At 32.4% G+C, this 17242-nt stretch overlaps 9 protein-coding genes across 9 annotated transcripts; 5 read left to right on the top strand and 4 right to left on the bottom strand.

The window, feature by feature from the left end:
• Nucleotides 1-112: 112 nt before the first annotated feature.
• Nucleotides 113-2701, bottom strand: ASCRUDRAFT_76813 (endopolyphosphatase; the record flags this gene model as incomplete). The annotated part of the gene is made up of 1 exon (XM_020193630.1): nt 113-2701. A coding segment is annotated over exon 1 (1946 nt), but the record flags the coding sequence as incomplete, so codon positions are not given.
• A 290-nt stretch (nt 2702-2991) lies between these two features.
• ASCRUDRAFT_76814 (uncharacterized protein) lies at nt 2992-3281 on the bottom strand. Its single transcript, XM_020193631.1, has one exon. It carries the CDS (start codon nt 3179-3181, stop codon nt 3008-3010), a length of 174 nt encoding a protein of 57 aa, XP_020046178.1. The 5' UTR covers nt 3182-3281; the 3' UTR covers nt 2992-3007.
• A 504-nt stretch (nt 3282-3785) lies between these two features.
• On the bottom strand, nt 3786-5550 carry PUT1 (proline dehydrogenase). Its single transcript, XM_020193632.1, has one exon. The coding sequence runs from the start codon at nt 5372-5374 to the stop codon at nt 3938-3940; it is 1437 nt and encodes a 478-aa protein (XP_020046179.1). The 5' UTR covers nt 5375-5550; the 3' UTR covers nt 3786-3937.
• A 471-nt stretch (nt 5551-6021) lies between these two features.
• On the top strand, nt 6022-7734 carry DML1 (Dml1p; the record flags this gene model as incomplete). Its single annotated transcript, XM_020195062.1, has 1 exon — nt 6022-7734. The coding sequence occupies one exon, from the start codon at nt 6022-6024 to the stop codon at nt 7732-7734; it is 1713 nt and encodes a 570-aa protein (XP_020046180.1).
• Nucleotides 7735-7816: 82 nt separating this feature from the next.
• On the bottom strand, nt 7817-8279 carry ASCRUDRAFT_107688 (uncharacterized protein). Its single transcript, XM_020188696.1, has one exon. It carries the CDS (start codon nt 8142-8144, stop codon nt 7899-7901), a length of 246 nt encoding a protein of 81 aa, XP_020046181.1. The 5' UTR covers nt 8145-8279; the 3' UTR covers nt 7817-7898.
• A 1047-nt stretch (nt 8280-9326) lies between these two features.
• On the top strand, nt 9327-9581 carry ACP1 (acyl carrier protein; the record flags this gene model as incomplete). Its single annotated transcript, XM_020189745.2, has 1 exon — nt 9327-9581. A coding segment is annotated over one exon (255 nt), but the record flags the coding sequence as incomplete, so codon positions are not given.
• Nucleotides 9582-10027: 446 nt separating this feature from the next.
• On the top strand, nt 10028-11185 carry SDS22 (type 1 protein phosphatase-activating protein SDS22; the record flags this gene model as incomplete). The annotated part of the gene is made up of 1 exon (XM_020190701.1): nt 10028-11185. The coding sequence occupies one exon, from the start codon at nt 10028-10030 to the stop codon at nt 11183-11185; it is 1158 nt and encodes a 385-aa protein (XP_020046183.1).
• A 272-nt stretch (nt 11186-11457) lies between these two features.
• On the top strand, nt 11458-12633 carry ASCRUDRAFT_9084 (TFIIH complex subunit TFB6; the record flags this gene model as incomplete). Its single annotated transcript, XM_020195065.1, has 1 exon — nt 11458-12633. The coding sequence occupies one exon, from the start codon at nt 11458-11460 to the stop codon at nt 12631-12633; it is 1176 nt and encodes a 391-aa protein (XP_020046184.1).
• Nucleotides 12634-14252: 1619 nt separating this feature from the next.
• Nucleotides 14253-15992, top strand: ASCRUDRAFT_81759 (zinc finger CCCH domain-containing protein; the record flags this gene model as incomplete). Its single annotated transcript, XM_020194658.1, has 1 exon — nt 14253-15992. The coding sequence occupies one exon, from the start codon at nt 14253-14255 to the stop codon at nt 15990-15992; it is 1740 nt and encodes a 579-aa protein (XP_020046185.1).
• Between the last annotated feature and the right edge of the window lie 1250 nt (nt 15993-17242).

A 17242-nucleotide genomic window follows, 5' to 3' on the forward strand; every position in this document is an offset into this window, starting at 1 on the left:
TTTCGTTGAAGCTAAGACTTCACTTGAGCTTTATAATTAATAAAACGTTTTTATTTATTATACCTTTATTGCAAAAAAAAACAAAAAAACTGCTTAATAATTAATAGAAGAAGTAAAAATCTTTAAAATTTTATAAATAAAAAAAATAATTTAAAAAAAGAAATAAAAAACGCTATTTATATATATCTATAATATATATATTGATGTTTATGTTTGAATGTATGTATTAATGTGATAGAAACAATTAATAGTCTAAATTTTCATAATTAGAACTTATAAAACTGTGCTTTAAATAACTTTGCCACAATTTTTGCAATTGAATTTCTTTTTCTTTTTTACTTTTATTGCCTTTTTTATCTTTTTTGCCTTTGTTTTGATTTGCTTCAAATACTTTATCACCCTTTGCTTTGACTGGTTTACCTAAATTCTTTGCAAAATCGAGCCAATCTTGTACTAATAAAGAGTCCATATTATACTCTTCATCGGTTGAATATTCAAATTCATAACCAAAGTCTTTTTTGCCTTTATTTATAGATTCTAAATCCAAATAATACTGGGCATATTTAAGAGGTGTAAATAATTGAGGATTGTAAGCAGGACCAGCTTCGATATCATCGGGTTTCTTTGGAGGAACACTTGGATCTTTTAATACATCAGATGTTATATAATTATCAGTGTTATCATAATTCTCGTTGTCATCATCATCATTATCGTCATAAAGGTTGCGATTGATAAAGTGATCAAAATATTCTGAATCATTATCAGGAAAGATATCAGGGTATTCATTTTTCAAATTAATTTCAGCATTTTTAAAGAAAACGGGCCATGGATCATAATTGGGAGAGCTTAATGCTGAGAATTCATTGTCTAAACCAGAAATGTTGTATTCCCAAATTCTAATACCTGGATTAAAAGTTGGAATGACACTTGCAGTTATGTGAACAATTGAATATCTTTCCGAGCTATTAAATGAGTCAGCTTTCTTTGATTTGATTTTTGAATAAAAGGATTTTCTAACGGTGTCCATATAGTCCACTTTTCCAACAGGGGTGCCTCCCATGATATCGAAATCATTTGATGAATGAGGAAAGTGTTCATAATTGTTGATAAAGTCGTGGTAAGAATCTAAGTGAAACAGTTGGGTGTTGGTGATTTCGTTGATTTCGTCAATAAAATCTGGAAATAAAGCTTTTAGATCGTGAATTTGTGAGTTATTTTTTGAGATTGAAAGTTGGTTGTAATAGTTGTAGGTTTCCAAAGCATCTAAAGGAACGAAATGGTCGATATTCATATGGCCGTATAAACCACCAATGATGATGTCTCTGTATTCATAAGTCCAGGATACGTATTTATTGTAGCAGGTGTAATCATAGTTTTTTGGAATTGGGGGAACATGGCCAGTCATCCAAACTTTCATATTTCTTCTTCTTAGTTCTTTCAAGGTTACACCCAACCAAGTGAATAGTTTATAGCCGGGTTGTTTCCTATTGTCACAGTTGTCAACGAGGGGATTGCTTTTAAATAAAAATAAGGTATTTATAGATAAAACGGCTAGATGATTTGGAATGATTTCAGAAAAAAAGTAAACGCCATTTTCAAAAACATGGTATTGGTCATTTGATACAAATCTTTCCCAAATTTTCCAGAGTTGTCTGCTTTGTAAGGTTGGGCCAGGGGAAAATAAGTTGTGTGGATAGACATCATTATTGCCCAAGGAGGGAATCAATTTAACCAACAAGTCTCTTGGGTCAATGGAGTCTTTGTTTTTGAAAGAATTGTAAAAGAGATTTGAGATGTTTTGGTTTAATTCAAAGATGTCATGTTCATATCTGGGTATAGCTCTATCATTGTCATGTCTAACGTTATCACCGGTCCAGACAATAAAGTCTATTTTGTCCTTGAGATTTTTTTCAACCCAGTCAATTGTGTCTTCAACTAAGATCAAGGGAGAATCACAACCAAGAATGGCATCACCATATTTGGAGGACTGGCCTTCACCTCTATGGCAAGCAGATTTAAAGGATGAGTTGGGAACGTAATGTGGATCGGGGTGTAAGTCAGTAATGTGCAAAAATCTCCCATGGATAACTTGAGTGGAGCCATCAGACTTTTCAATCAAAACCGGATTGTTGTTTGTTGATAATTTCAAGGATTCTAGTTCTTTTAGCTGTTCATCGGTATAATAATATTTTGAGATTTTGCTGACCTTGACATTGTCATTGTTAATATTGTGAGGTCTATCGACTTGGTCGCCAGAAAGAATATTGGCATTTAACGGGAGGTGACCCAATTTGTTTAATGATACAATGGAGACCAAAAAGAGGGTTGATATAGAAACAAAAAAAGCGATGAGTTTTTTCAACTTGCAAGTACCAGAGTGTTTTGTTTGGCAAACTGACGTTGAATCTATCGAAACAGCCTTTTCGTTCTCTGGTAACAAATCCATGATCAGTTTGTATGTTGTTGAGCAAATTTCAAAAGCAGGTATTTACCATGAAACTGGGTAGAAGGTAGTTGAAGTTATTGAATCTCAGAAAGTGAAAGAGGTAGAAGGAAACGAAAAAATCTATCAATCGCAATATAAACAGGAATATAATTAGCAATTTATAGCAAGCCTTGGGTGCAGACTCGAGATAAGGAATAAAGACAGTGGCTGTTACATAAACAGCAGAGAAAGAGAATATATCTGGGCTCAAGGCCTGGCTCTGATTGATCAATGCGCTTTTCGCTGAGAGAACAAAAAAATAAGGTTCACACGAAATTCGAATGGGGTTATTGCGGCACGTGCACAGCAGCCAAAGAACGTCATTGAGACAAAGAAGCCACAGCGCTGGACACAAGCAGCCAGCAGGAGTGTGCAGTAGTGTGCAGCACGGGCTGGCGGTGGCAGTGCTCGGGCCGTGCTGGTGCTGGTGGCCGAGTGGTACGCGCTGTTGGCGAGAGCAGACACGCAGCGGTTCGGTTCTTTGAAGAGGCATTGAGAGAGCTGTTTATGAGTGAGTTGCTTCTATTGTTTGGGATGTTCAGATTGACAGACGTGTTTAGTTGCTGGACGATGTTCTGTAGTCTTTTGTACTCCAGTTGAAATGAAAAGGGTTGCTTGAATTAAACTTTTCTTGTCTGAACACAATTCTGAAGTTTCAATTTGAAATATTGTTCTCGACTTGAGTCTACTCTTCATCAGCTGTGATATAAACACACTCAAGATTTGACGTACAAACTCATTGATTATATTTAAACTATCATTTCAACGGTTTATTTCAGTGGTTCATTTTAACGGCTTGATTAGAAATTGTTAGAGATATATCTAAACCAACTTAGTGTACATCAGATCAAAACTAAGGTTTCTGCAAGCTCTGCTTCAGTATAATCATTATATTTTATTGTTTTTTTGTTTTTGGTTGTATAATTAGCTATTTAACCCGTTAACCCGTAATATAGTTGATTTATGATATTATTGATCGAAAAAACCTTTAAATAAAGTGCTGCGATATACTGCAATGCTCCACTCTTATTTAAATTTAAGTTGACACATTGTAGATCTTCAGATGCATTTCAAAAAGCATATATTTATGAACAGAATCTGGTATCTGGTTCGATCAATGTAGAATAAATGTTGATGATTTTTATTCAAATGGAGTATAAAATCTACACTCTTATATTTTTTTAAACCTTACAAATGTTGGATTTAGTAAGATTTACCCACAACATAAGCTGGAATACTAAATAATGTGGTCATCACAACTAGAAATGACAAATTGTGGAAAAGCAATTTTTGTCATGACCGCAAAAGTATTATATTGTATTTTGTTTATTGCTTAGTCTAACGCTCTATAAAAAAATGCATGTAAATTTTTGAATGAATATGAAATACAATTTATATGTAAATATAAATATAAATGTAAATTAAAAGTGAAAATTAGTATTGACACAGATATCAAAATAATCTTTTAGTTATTGTTTTGACAACACCTTTCAAAAGCCCTAAACCAGTGTCTGTTCTTGAAGTTAAGGAATCACCGTTTTCCTCTAATCTTCGTTTTAAATACTCTTTGGTTTCAAAAGGAGGACCCCAAGGCACATACTTAATAATGTTTTTAGCATTCATTTCATTGATCAATTTAAACCCAATATCATCCGCCATGCCTAATAATTGGCCCAAAACAATATTATTTGAATTCAATGAAGAGTTCTTCTTTAAAAGATTAGTGGTCTTAACCAAAGATTGGTCGTTGTGAGAGGCAACCACTAAATGTGAACAAGTGGAGTTGTTGCCCTTTTTGATAATTTCATTAATAATAAATGAAATCCCCTTGTTATAGTTGCTATCAGTATCTTCTTTAGTATCGTGAATAACTTGCGCTCTATTAGGCTCAGTGTGAAGATATGCACCTCTAACTAATTTCAAACCGATTTTGTAATTGTTTTTCGAAGCCAATTCCAATTCTTTCAAAATCATGTCATACGATTGCTTTAGATACATTTGAATAGTTCCAACAACTGATATAAATTCATGTTCATCTTTATTAAATCGTTCCGACAAAATTCTTTGCAAAATGTAGACATTTTGCTGCAACTCAAATGATTCTGCGTCAATCACCACAATTATAAATGGCGATTTTCGATCTGGAAACTGTTTGGATAACTCAATGTTTTTATTACAAGCATGCTCAATGATTTTTGAACAATTTTCAATCAATTCATTTCTTTGTTTTTCATAATCTGGATGATTGAAATTTTTCAAAACATTTTTGGGATCCGAAACTAATGCTGTAGGTTTTAAAGCGATATATCCCGGTGGGATTTGATTAATGTTCTTAGATTGATTGATTAAATTCGGAACCAAAATATGATCAATTGACTTGATGGACTCATCAACAATATAATCAATATCAATGTTTTTCTCTCCATTACAATCTTCAATCGTTAAGGATATCATCATATTATCAATACCTCTTTCAGACAATCTTTTTCCAGTTTCAACAACATCGTTAAAGGTTTCACCACCACAGTAATACTGGTAAACTAATCCTTTAATCACTTTCATGGGTATGTATGGGAATAATTTTATGACACTGTTCAAAACAAATTTGTTTAAAGTGGCTATTCCAATGCATGACAACTGAAATAATTCTTGTTTGTTTAATGTGTCCAAAAATTCAATATTAGTTGACAATTTGTTGTTGTCATTGTTCAAGTTAGGGCTTGATGAGCCTGGATTGGAATTTGACAGAAGAGTTGTAGTCGTCAAGTTCGAGTTCTTTTGAGTAGTAGAAATAAACCTTATCTTATTATTTTTCATGACAAGTGATTTGAGAATATTACCATCAGCTTTCAATCCGTTTTTCCTAATTAATGCCGTTGACCTATACATATTGAAGAGTAAATCTGGCAAAATACAATTAAAAGAGCCGAATTAAATTAAATTTGATTAAACTGGAAGAGAAAAGTAGACAATTAATAAAATTCTTCTTGCTCTCTAAATAGAAATCAATAAGGAAAAGGAAAAGGAAAAGGAAAAAGAAAAGAAAAGGAAAAAGAAAAGAAAAGGAAATAAAAAAAAAGTAAGACCTCAAGAAAAAAAAAAGAATTGATCATGTTTATATATATCGAAAAAAATAGCACAACCAGCTCGAAGATAACACATAAAACAAAATGGATAACTGATAGCTGCAATATCTACAATATTCGCAATCGGCTAAGACTATCAGTGATGAAAAATGAAATCAGCAATTGAATGAGCATAGAATCATCTTTTCCCATTTTCGTGATGCTCCAGTTTTTCCAATGATAGGAAAATGGGACTCAAAGCTCGATCCGCTTTTATCTCCAACCACAGCGCCCGCAGCGGGATCTCGCGCCCGTCAACGCGTGTGTCTGCAGAGCCACTACACTGGAAGCTGGCTACGGCAAACGAGCTCCGATGCTTTTTTCGGCTGAAGTTTTGTTGCTTGTGAGGTGAAGGTTATTATATCGTGGACTGAAAAGGGAAGAAGTGGGTTCTTGTTGGCTTTCGCAAAGATGCATGAGATATTGACGCTATCGTTGTCCAATAAAGCCAACCACTTGGCCACCCATTTTTTCAACTCCCAGGAATCGTATTTGGATTACACTAAGGGAGCTTCTCATTCAATTACCAATCCCAATGTCTTTTTGAGCTCAAATTTAAACAGAATAACAAACACTCTTGATTTCAATCCAAGAGCAATTTTATGGGATTTCAAAAATGCCTTTGGCTCATTGAATCAGTACCAGTATTTTGAATCGTTTAATGATGATAACAACAACAACAACAACAACAACAGCTACAATTGGGATGGCGAAATTATTAAAATCCAACAATCAAGAATTGAAAAAAATGATTATCAAAAGTATTTAGATGGAGAATTGGAGAGCACAAAATTGCAAGAGATTAAACTAAAGAAAAATAATTTATTGGGTCTTGATAATACATTATATTGGTCAGATTATTCTAGAGTCATATATGATCGAAATTCATTCAATAATTTAAACGATTGGGAATATCACCCAATTCATTATCCCAATGGCAAATTAAAATTTCACAATAATAGTAATGAAAATAGGAACAAAGTACCATTTAATGATTTTGATCAAGGTGTATTAGAATATGATAAAGTTAAATTGAATTATAATGAAGATTATATTGAGAATAATATCCGATATTTTATTGAAAAGTGCGATAACTTATCTGGACTAAATTTGATTATTGATATTGATTCAGGTTGGCCTGGTTTATTGAATCAGTTTTTAGAGTTTATAAAAGATGATTATTTAAACAAGAAGAATCTATTTACTTATGGATTATTTAATAATAATGTTGAGAAAAATAAAGTTTCAGCCGGATTAATAAGTCGGATTAAAAGTTTAGTTACAATATTAGATTCATCAACAATGTTTTTCCCAATTGATTCGTTACCTAAGATTTCAAAGAATTATTATTTAAACAATAGCAATTATAATAATAAAAGCTCATGGCATAATGCAGCTATTCAATTTTTGAATTATGAAAATTTGAATATACTATTTTGCGATAAAAAGTTGAATATTAGCATGAGTCATATTGAGAATTCATTAAATATTGGATCGAATAGAAATATAGTTGGTGATATTAATTCCATAATCGTTGATAATAGTAATAATAGTAATAGCAATTACACTATTGATTACTCATCAAGCTTTTTTGAGCTTGAATTAGGGAACAAAAGATTTCAAGATAAATTTAATAAATTTAAAAATAAAAATAGGCAAAATAAGACATTTAATAAAATATATGTATCTCGTACAGTACTTAAGAATAAGAATAACGAGAAGAATATCAATGAAGAAGAAGAAAAAGAAAATTCAAAAAGGATTGATGATATCATTGAAAAGGATCAAAATAAATTAATTTCTAATGGAACCAATTCAAATAATTTAAGTAAACTTCATTCAAATATTGGATTTTTGGATAACGATAATGATTCATTTCCTATGGACGATTTAAAATTGGTTAAGGAAAATGATAACTTGATATCGAGCTATAGCATTAATGATTTTAATACGAGAACTTATTTAAATAAATTGAATTTTATTGTTCAAAACACTGGGAACAGGTTTTTTAAGATGGATGATAAGGAGGAAAAAATTGATCAATTGGGCACATTTGCTCAAGAGTATGAGTTTGGATATAATTCTGATGATGATTATGATGATTTTGATAGCGATTACTATTAAATGTTATTTAACAATAAAACACATCCAATTGATTAAATTGATTAAATTGATGAATTTTAATGCTAATAAAGTTTCATAGATTTATTACAGAATTATGATCAGTGTTTATTTTGTTTTTTTGTACCAGTATTAGGGATCATCGCTCATCACTTGAATTTTATACTTCAATTAAGTTCAATAGTTGCAAATTTTATAATAATTTTAATGATATGTAAATCGCAAATAGATAAGATTTTGAAACAAGGAATTGGACAGAAGAAAACAAAAAAAAATGTTTCCTTACTTATTACAATCTGAGCAGAACAAATACGATATGATAATAACAAGAAATATAAAATGTAACCATTTCTAAGGAACCTAAGAAGTTTATGAAAGAAAGCTTTGATGAAATTGATTGGACGGTTTTCCATTTCAACACAAATTCAATAACACATAAAAATTAAAGTGTAGAGGCACAGGAAAATGAGATTGGAACCCTGAGTTTTGATGAGAAGCGATGCTTGACGTGTCGCTGAGACAATGTTGTTTATTACTTGACGTTGGTGAAAAAATTACAATATAAAAAGATATGAAGATGGGAAAATGAAAACCTTTTAGTTATTCGCGATCAATTTTTCACTCTAGTAAATCTAAAATATATCAGCAGTTTGCATTGCTTCATCAAATCGCTACTATTCAAGATGCTTAGAAAATCAATGACTGTTATTCCCTACCACATTGCTGCTGCTAGATTCTTATTTTTCTCAACTCCAAAGGCCATTCCAAGCTTAAGGAACAATCTCTTTACCCAAAAAGGGTTTTCTGCTCAAAGATACTACTCATCTACTGTTGGTGGTGAATTCAAAACCTTCATCGCTGAATATCTTGAAGTAAGACGAGGAAAAGTACAGAATAGCAGCAGATTTGTCGAAGATTTGGGTGCTGATTCATTGAAGATGCAGAAATAATAACATTGTCGGAGGATGCGTATGGTATGAAAATTCCAGACGAAGAAGCCAAAAAGCTCACCACTGTTGGTGCCATGTTTGGCTATATTAAGAGGAAGCAACCATAGGTAGACTGCCTATCCCCTGAAGCTGCAAGCGACACACCAACTCTTAAGCAGACTGGAGCTGATGGAAAGCTCTTCTATAGCTAGCAGATACAGGCGCGTTTATCTCCATCGCCGGCACGCCAAATTAGGCAGCCTTCAAATGCCGCCGGGGTTGCGAGCCCATATCACGTGTATTGCTATTTTGGAGAGTGGATTGGTTGAGCGAAAAAAGTGCGAGAGGCAGCTCATTTCTAATCACAAATCTACAATTTGTTGTTTATCAGTCTGTTTGGTCGTGGTTTAGTCCTTTAGATATTTGTCTTGCTCTTCGTCTTTATTGTTTTCTTTGTTTTCTTCTTCAACAATGTTCAAATTCGCTGTTCGTTCTTTGCCTCGTTCTGCTACTATTGTCAAATCTTTGGTGCCATCTGCTTCACGCTCAATCACAACTTCTTCTGCTCAAAACACTTCGAAGATTATTCCAAATGCCTTCACAAACAAAAATTTGAATTTCATTAATAACCCAAATAACCAATTAAGCTTTCTTAGAAGAAACTATTCCTCCTTGACTAAAGATGATGTATCCAAAAGAGTTTACGATGTTATTAAAAGTTTTGAAAAGACCAAAGATATTGAGATCTCCAACGAATTAAATTTTGCTACCGATTTAGGTCTTGACTCCTTGGATGTTGTTGAAGTCTTAGTAGCAATTGAAGAAGAGTTTGATTTTGAAATTCCAGATAATGACGCTGATGAAATCAAGTCTGTTGGTCAAGTCATTGAGTATATCGTTAACCACCCCGAGGCTAATTGATAGATTAATTTCTTAATTAAGTATTTAATGTTCTCCGTATTTAAGTAATTTATGCAATTCAATTAATCAAACGATTTATATTAGTTATTGTACATAGATATAAAATGGCATAATTTATCATTTGCAATTCAGTTTTTTATTATGTAATCCGCCTTTTTTTTCGTTTTTTTTTACCTGGAATCATTATACAAAGTTAAGTCAATATAATTAAAGTTAAACTGCTATTAGTCTAGAAACAAACGAAAAAGGAGTTGGTGTTAAATTATCATCATTATTAACGCAATAGACATTAGAAATAGAAATTAAATAGAAATTAAATAGACAAAAAACAATCAAACCTTTGCAACAATAATTTTTACTTGAAACCATCTTTATTTAGTATAGTTGTTTTTATTGTTCTTTGTTCAAATTTTAAAATGGCAATTGAGAGAACTGATAATCAAGATATGAATCTATCTGAGATTAAAGACTTATTACCAACTCTTCAAAATTCAAACAGTGGTACTACAAACACTCACCATTCCAATGACGAAATCTTTTCTGGAACTGATAATGATAATGATAATAACAACGATTCTGACGATGAAGATAATGAGAAAAATAAGTCAACCAAATTGGAAAACCAATTGAAAAACAATTATCCAGGTCAAGTAATCCCTGATAATCATCCAGACTTAATCAATGCTGATGCTGATCTAACTAACGATATACCAATTGATACTGATTATATTGAATTGATTCATCTCAAAATCACTTCATTAAAGGATTTGAATTTAAATAGATTCAACAATTTGAAATACTTGTGCTTGAGACAAAATTTAATTGAAAATTTAAACGCAATTAAATATTTTAATAACAAATCTGATTTTGAGGAATTGGACTTGTACGATAACAGAATTAAACATATTTCAAGTGAATTGAATTTATTTACAAATTTAATCAATTTAGATTTATCCTTTAATAAAATCAAACATATCAAAAATATTGAAAATTTAACCAAGTTGAAAAATCTTTATTTTGTTCAAAACAAAATTGAAGAGATATCAAATTTGAAAAACTTGGTTAATTTAGTCAACTTGGAATTAGGTGGCAATAAAATTCATGAAATTAATCTGGAAATTCTATCTTTGATCAATTTAGAACAATTGTGGTTAGGTAAAAACAAAATCAATAATTTACAAAATTTACAAAACTTGAAAAACTTGAAAATTTTATCGATTCAATCAAACAGAATCATTAAAATTGAAAATTTAGAAAATTTAACCAATCTCGAAGAATTATATCTATCGCATAATGGCATCACCAAAATTGAAAACTTGGACAAAAACTTGAAACTAAACACGCTAGATATAACAAGTAACAGAATCGAGAGGCTAGAAAACTTGAATCACTTGAAAAACCTTCAAGATCTATGGTTAAGCAACAACTATATAAGCGACTTCAAAAACATCGAAACTGAGTTGAAAGGGTGCACCAGCTTGGAGACAGTTTACTTTGAAGGCAATCCGGTGCAAAAGAGCAACTTGACCTCCTACAGAAGGAAGATCAGGATGATCTTAGGCCCATCGTTAAAGAAGATAGACGCCACCTACATCAGATCATAGACATGCACATCTCTCTCTCTGCTTCTTCTGCTTCTGCTTTTTCCTCCCTACACATCTCCTTCCAATACACGTGCCCCGCAAACAGGGCTCTAACAAACAGGGCTCTAACAAACAGGGCTCTAACAAACAGTGACTCTCGATCACTTGCTCAGAGCTTGCAACGAATATGCTCTTGGTGATGCTGATATAAGGAGAGCCCACCCCAGATCTTGCAAGCTCTGCTTTTTCAGTGTAACCCAAGTGCTCTACTGTGATCCCAGCCCACCTCCAACATGCTTAACAGTAACATTGCTGCCGGCCCTGAGCTATACGGCAACACCCACATCAATACTGGTGCCAACAACGACAACTCCAGCAATCAGCCCAGCTATGACAACCAACCTGATACCCCACTACATCCCAAGGGTAATGAAGAACTACCATCGACGTTTTTCAGAAAGAACTCTGATTTGGCCAAGGAGAGTTTAGAATTGCATTTAAATATGGACTTAAATCCCGACTTATCTGATGATGATGAGGACAATGAGGAAGATAACAATATCAGCAAGACTATCAATGAGAATATTGGCCGCGGATCTTACCACCACAATCATAACGACCATATAATACCTGCAAAGAATAAATTTTACAATAACTGTTCTAGAGTGCAATTCAGCATAGGAAACGATAATGATGACGAAAACGAAATCGACATTGATCTCGATACAGACAGCGCCAATATTGTTTCTAATGGTTTTTCAAATTACATTTCAAGTGATGTTGATATGGATTTAGATTATCAAACCTCTGAATCTGAACTATCTGATTTCAAACCTTCGAAATCATTTGTCAATAATAACCATACACTCCACAATACGCATCAAAACAAAAAAAATTATTTAGATATTTCAGTACATCAAACAATAAACAAAAAAAAATTGACTAATAAACAACATTCAAAATTAATAATGTATATTGATACTGAATTAATCAATGTTCAAAAAAAATACGTTCAATCTTTCAATGACGATGAAGACAATACTACTACTAGTAACAATAATAGGCCCCCTGCTTATAAAGAATTAATTGAATTATTAGACGATTTAATTAAATTGGTGAGATTTATTGAATATTCAATTAAAGAAACTACATTTAATTACGGCTATCAAACTCAATATTTGATTAAAATTTCTGGTGATTTATTAGACTATCTACATTTTAATAATAAGTTTAAATTCAATAAAAAAACTCTTCTAAAACTAATTCAATTGATTCAACTAATTGATTTAAATTTTGTTTTACTAATCGACAGTCACAATTCTTTAAGTAATACAGATAAAGTTAGATTATGTACCATAACTGAAAGAAGTAGACTATCTGTTATAAGTTTAACTGGAAAATTTAATGTCAATGACTACAAGTATGAAGTTAGCAAATTATATGAAAATGTTCTAGAAAGAATAACTTAATTGTTTTTATGAGCACCTTATATTTCATTTTTGTTTTTTGCTGTTCTTTAAGTGTTTGCCTCTTTATCTTTACTCATCATTGCTCATTATTTTCATTTTGATTTTCTTAAAAGATTGTTCAATGTATAATATTTGTTACGGTTTATTATTTCATTCAACTTAAAATAGAACACGAAATTTTAAATATATTAAAAAAAAAATTCATGGTATTAGATATTAATTACATTAATTATTTAATTTTTCTTGAGAAAAATTTGCAGATAGTTATTTTCAAATATGATAATGTTGTTATCTACATCAATTAACTTATTATTCTTAAAACTACTTTTTTGAAGATGACTTGAATGTTTTACTTCAGTTATCTTGGGTATTATTTATATCTCAATTATCTGAAATAATAAAAGTACAAAGTAAACGACAAGGAGGTTGATGGTGACGAAGATTCAAGAACTGAATAAATTGAGAAACGAGGGTACAACCAGATCCGGTTGTAGTTGTGCCAGATTCGGAAAAGAACATTTCAATGTGTGCAACTCTATGTAATTCTATGCTTACTAAACGTCATCACACCACAGGCACACCAGTGCACCATGCTGCGTATGTATACAGTGCGTTATTGTGCATTTTGCGTCTCGCCTGATGCCGAAACCATACTTACCACCATCTGTGTTTGTAACATCTACACACACTCTCATCCTTATTTGCTGTTTTGTTTGGATATTTTGCACTCTCTCCAATTTTCTTAAAATCCCTTGCTCTATACGCTCTACACATATACATCTTTATACCTAGTGCAAATGTTTGACCGGAAGGTTGTTACTCTCTAATGTCTGTACACCAATCGCAGGATAGCTCGATAGCCTTGCTAAAAGGAAGTTTGTGTGCAATCAATGGATGTATCTGGTACCATGTGTCTGATGGCATTTTACAGTGATTTTGTTGATTAGACCTGTGCTGAACAACTGTTACTTTCTGCTCACTGTCTGCAGTAGCAGGTCTGGCATCCGACGCCAACAGCAATAAATAGTATGTTATTTGTTTGTTTATCATGTTATGCCAATAGCCAACTTACGAGTGAGATATTGAAATCAAATCTGGAGATATCAGCTATTTTTTCAGATTCCACCCTCGAAATTATGTTTGTTTTTCCCTCGAAATCATCAGATTGAACAATGTATCGATTTTTATAAAGATTGAACGATGTATCGATTTTTATTCAGATTGAACCATCAAATCAAAACACTTGTCCAAATCATTGGTTCAGGTTATCTGCCCAATTTGGCATTCAGGTGAGATGTAAACATAGCATGGTCACTTTTGCCTCCGATTTTTGTGCAATTAAATTGATATAAATATCACTGATTCTGCTTTGATTGATTGATTTCTGATAATATATAATCAGCATAGTTTTACCACCTCTGGTACTTCTAGTAGCTATAGTACTTCTAGTAGCTATAGTACTTCCAGTAGCTATAGTACTTCCAGTAGCTATAGTACTTCTAATTTTCATAACTTTGGTAATCTTCATAATCTTTATCACATTCCTAAGCTTTATAAACTTCAGAAACTTCATATCTTTTATATTAGTTGCATTAGTTGCATTGATTGTAATATTTGTAATGTTTTCCAACAATAGTATTAGGAAATATTCATCGCCCTCACCACCCTCACCACCCTCACCACTCTCACCATTCTCACCAATCTCACCATTCTTACTACTCTCACCAGTCCCAACAACAACCAACAACAGCTCCATCAATACAATTCATGATAGCACTAACATTAATAGTAATTGCTTGGCTAGCACAGATGGTTATGGTGTCGGTAATTTTGGTGGTTCCAGTATAGATACTGGCAATATCAATTTCAATAGTGGCAAAGTTGACAGTAACAAATATAGTAGTATTTTTAATACCCGTTCTAATGGTAATCGTTTTGGTAATGGTATTTATAATAGTCTTTATAATGGTCTTTCTAATAACATTGGTATTGGTAATGATCATTTTAATTTGATTTCTAATAATGAAGCTGCTGATACTGCTAGTGATGTTGTTGATGACAATCTTGTCAAATATAGTAATAGCATATATCATTATCTTGTTGATAGTGATGATGATAACAATAATAATAATAACAATAATTATAATTATGTCGATGTCAACAACAACACAAACACAGATAATAATGGCAACAATATTGGCAATGGCGACAATCGAATTATTTATAATAATATCAGGAATATGAATTTGACCATCAACAACAATCAGTTCAGTGGTAGTTTCAATGCTGGTGTCAATGCTGGTGTCAATGCTGGTGTCAATGCTGGTGTCAATGCTGGTGTCAATGCTGGTGTCAATGCTGGTGTCAATGCTGATAGCATTGTTGTAACTCACAATCCAGGATGTTTTGGACCATTTAATAAATCACATCAGTTATGTCTGTGCAAGCTAGACAAACAGAATGACCATTATCTTGAAATCATCTTAAAATATATCTACTCATTAGCCCAGTTCAAATCGTTTAATGATCCAGCAGCATTCGTTTATTGCAGAAAAGACATTCAAATCCATCTCAATCACAAGATCTATTATTGTGCTCAAGAATTGTCAAATATGTTGAGTGAGTATGTTCAGGAGCTCTCTAACAACCCAATAATTCAACAAAAGCATCGTTTTGTGGTTGATTGCATTCGTGACATACACATATTTGAGCAAATGAAGCTAGAGAGTTATCGTACAATCGGCAAGATGTATCATCAATCACTAGCACAACATTTGAACAAGATGTTCAAAAATAACAATACCATTTTCAAAATGTGTGCACAAGGCACAAAAAACTCAACAAGTACATCAAGCCAACAAGAGGAACATGCAAATCAACAACAACAATTCCAAAATCAAACTCAAAAAGAACATGAATATCTTCAACAGATTCAGGCTGGATTCGAAAAATATCAAAATGATCAATTATCTCAAGAAAATCAAGGTCAACAAGATCAAGATCTAAACCAAAATCAAAAAGATCAATATGAAATATATCAGAATCAACAAAATCAAGATCAAGGTCAACAATGTCAAGATCTAAACCGAAATCGCATCCGTAATTGCAACCGAAATCGACGTTTCCAAAGACCTGTTATAATGAAATCAAGGCCTCACAATTTCTTGTACAAAACAGAACTATGTGTTTCTTACCTTGAAGGATATCCATGCCAATACATGAACACCTGCCATTTCGCTCATAGTCTTAACGAGCTACGTGAAGCAAGAGCAGTACCATTAAATTACAAAACAAAGATATGTGAGTTTGGAGCTGGATGCCGTCATAGACTCAATGGACATTGTTTTTACTTACATTAATTCTGTATCTGCTCAACAGTAGCCATCTCAGCAATTAACATTTGAGCTGCAGAATTATTCAAGTTGCAGCAAAAATGGATATGATGGTTGCCAACATGGGTGTCTAATTATTGTGAATGAGGATTGATTTTGATCATCAGTTTATCAATATATCATTTGAACAGTAATTGAGTATTTTATAATAAATGATAAAATATCTGAACAGTTTATCTTATCATTTCATTTTAATATTATCTTTATTTTAATGTTCTTTTATTTTTTTTCTCTTTGTCACCACCTTATCTATCTCATCACCTTATCTATCTTATGATTTTATCTATCTTATGATTTTATCTATCTCAACATTTTATTCTTATCATCACTTTTCTATCTTAACATTTTATCTATCCTATTACTTCCCAACACTTTCAAATAAATATATATATATATTTTATGTATATTTGTAGGTCCATTGTTGGTTATATTATATGGGATATTACTAACGCTGTTCATAGCGATATTTGCATTTTAATATATCATAAACAATTCCTGGAATGCATTTGCCGCAAATCATCACATCAATCAAAGAAGTGACCGTTGAACCAATCACAATCACAAAAACCAGCCACAGCATGCACACTAGCCACGGAAATTGTGTCAAAACCGTTTGAGCTGGGTTTGGAAAAACTTTTTCTGGCCAAACTTCAAATGGGTTTGGGCTGGGTTGGAGCAGTGACTGGTTTTGACCATTGAGCTCTATAATTATTTATTGATATCAACAGGTCACAATTGTAAACTAAATGACTATTTCTACCACTACGCTTAGCTATTAATTGGATTATATATAAAATCTCTGTGAGACATATATTTCACCGAATTCCATGTGACATCCAACCAACAATTGCATCTTAAAAAAATGTGGCGCGTGACTAGGCCACAATAATTCGAGCGCGATGGTCGAAGAAAAAGAAAAAGAATATATCTGATGTATTTTTCGTTCAAGCGAACGGACGTGTATCGGACTATTTATTGCTAGAGTTATTCGTATCCGAGATACGGATAAATAATGTACGGATAGAATAAGCGATCTGCACAACAACTTTCAACAAAACCTGGCCCATTGGAAAATTGAGTTGGAAATAATTTTGGATTGGGTTTTGGGCACACCAGTTTTGAGCAAAAAATTTGATTTAATGAATATTATGTTTTCTTAACTGTTCAATACTTTATTTATGTTTGAAATAGTACTAATTATTGTCATGCTTATCACT

The sequence above is a fragment of the Ascoidea rubescens genome (assembly GCF_001661345.1).
Source record: "Ascoidea rubescens DSM 1968 unplaced genomic scaffold ASCRUscaffold_10, whole genome shotgun sequence".
Classification (NCBI taxonomy): Eukaryota; Fungi; Ascomycota; class Saccharomycetes; order Ascoideales; family Ascoideaceae; genus Ascoidea; species Ascoidea rubescens.

Coding starts and splice junctions, on each gene's coding strand:
- ASCRUDRAFT_76814 (XM_020193631.1), bottom strand. CDS start 3,181: ATGAAGAGTAGACTCAAGTCGAGAACAATATTTCAAATTGAAACTTCA.
- PUT1 (XM_020193632.1), bottom strand. CDS start 5,374: ATGTATAGGTCAACGGCATTAATTAGGAAAAACGGATTGAAAGCTGAT.
- ASCRUDRAFT_107688 (XM_020188696.1), bottom strand. CDS start 8,144: ATGGAAAACCGTCCAATCAATTTCATCAAAGCTTTCTTTCATAAACTT.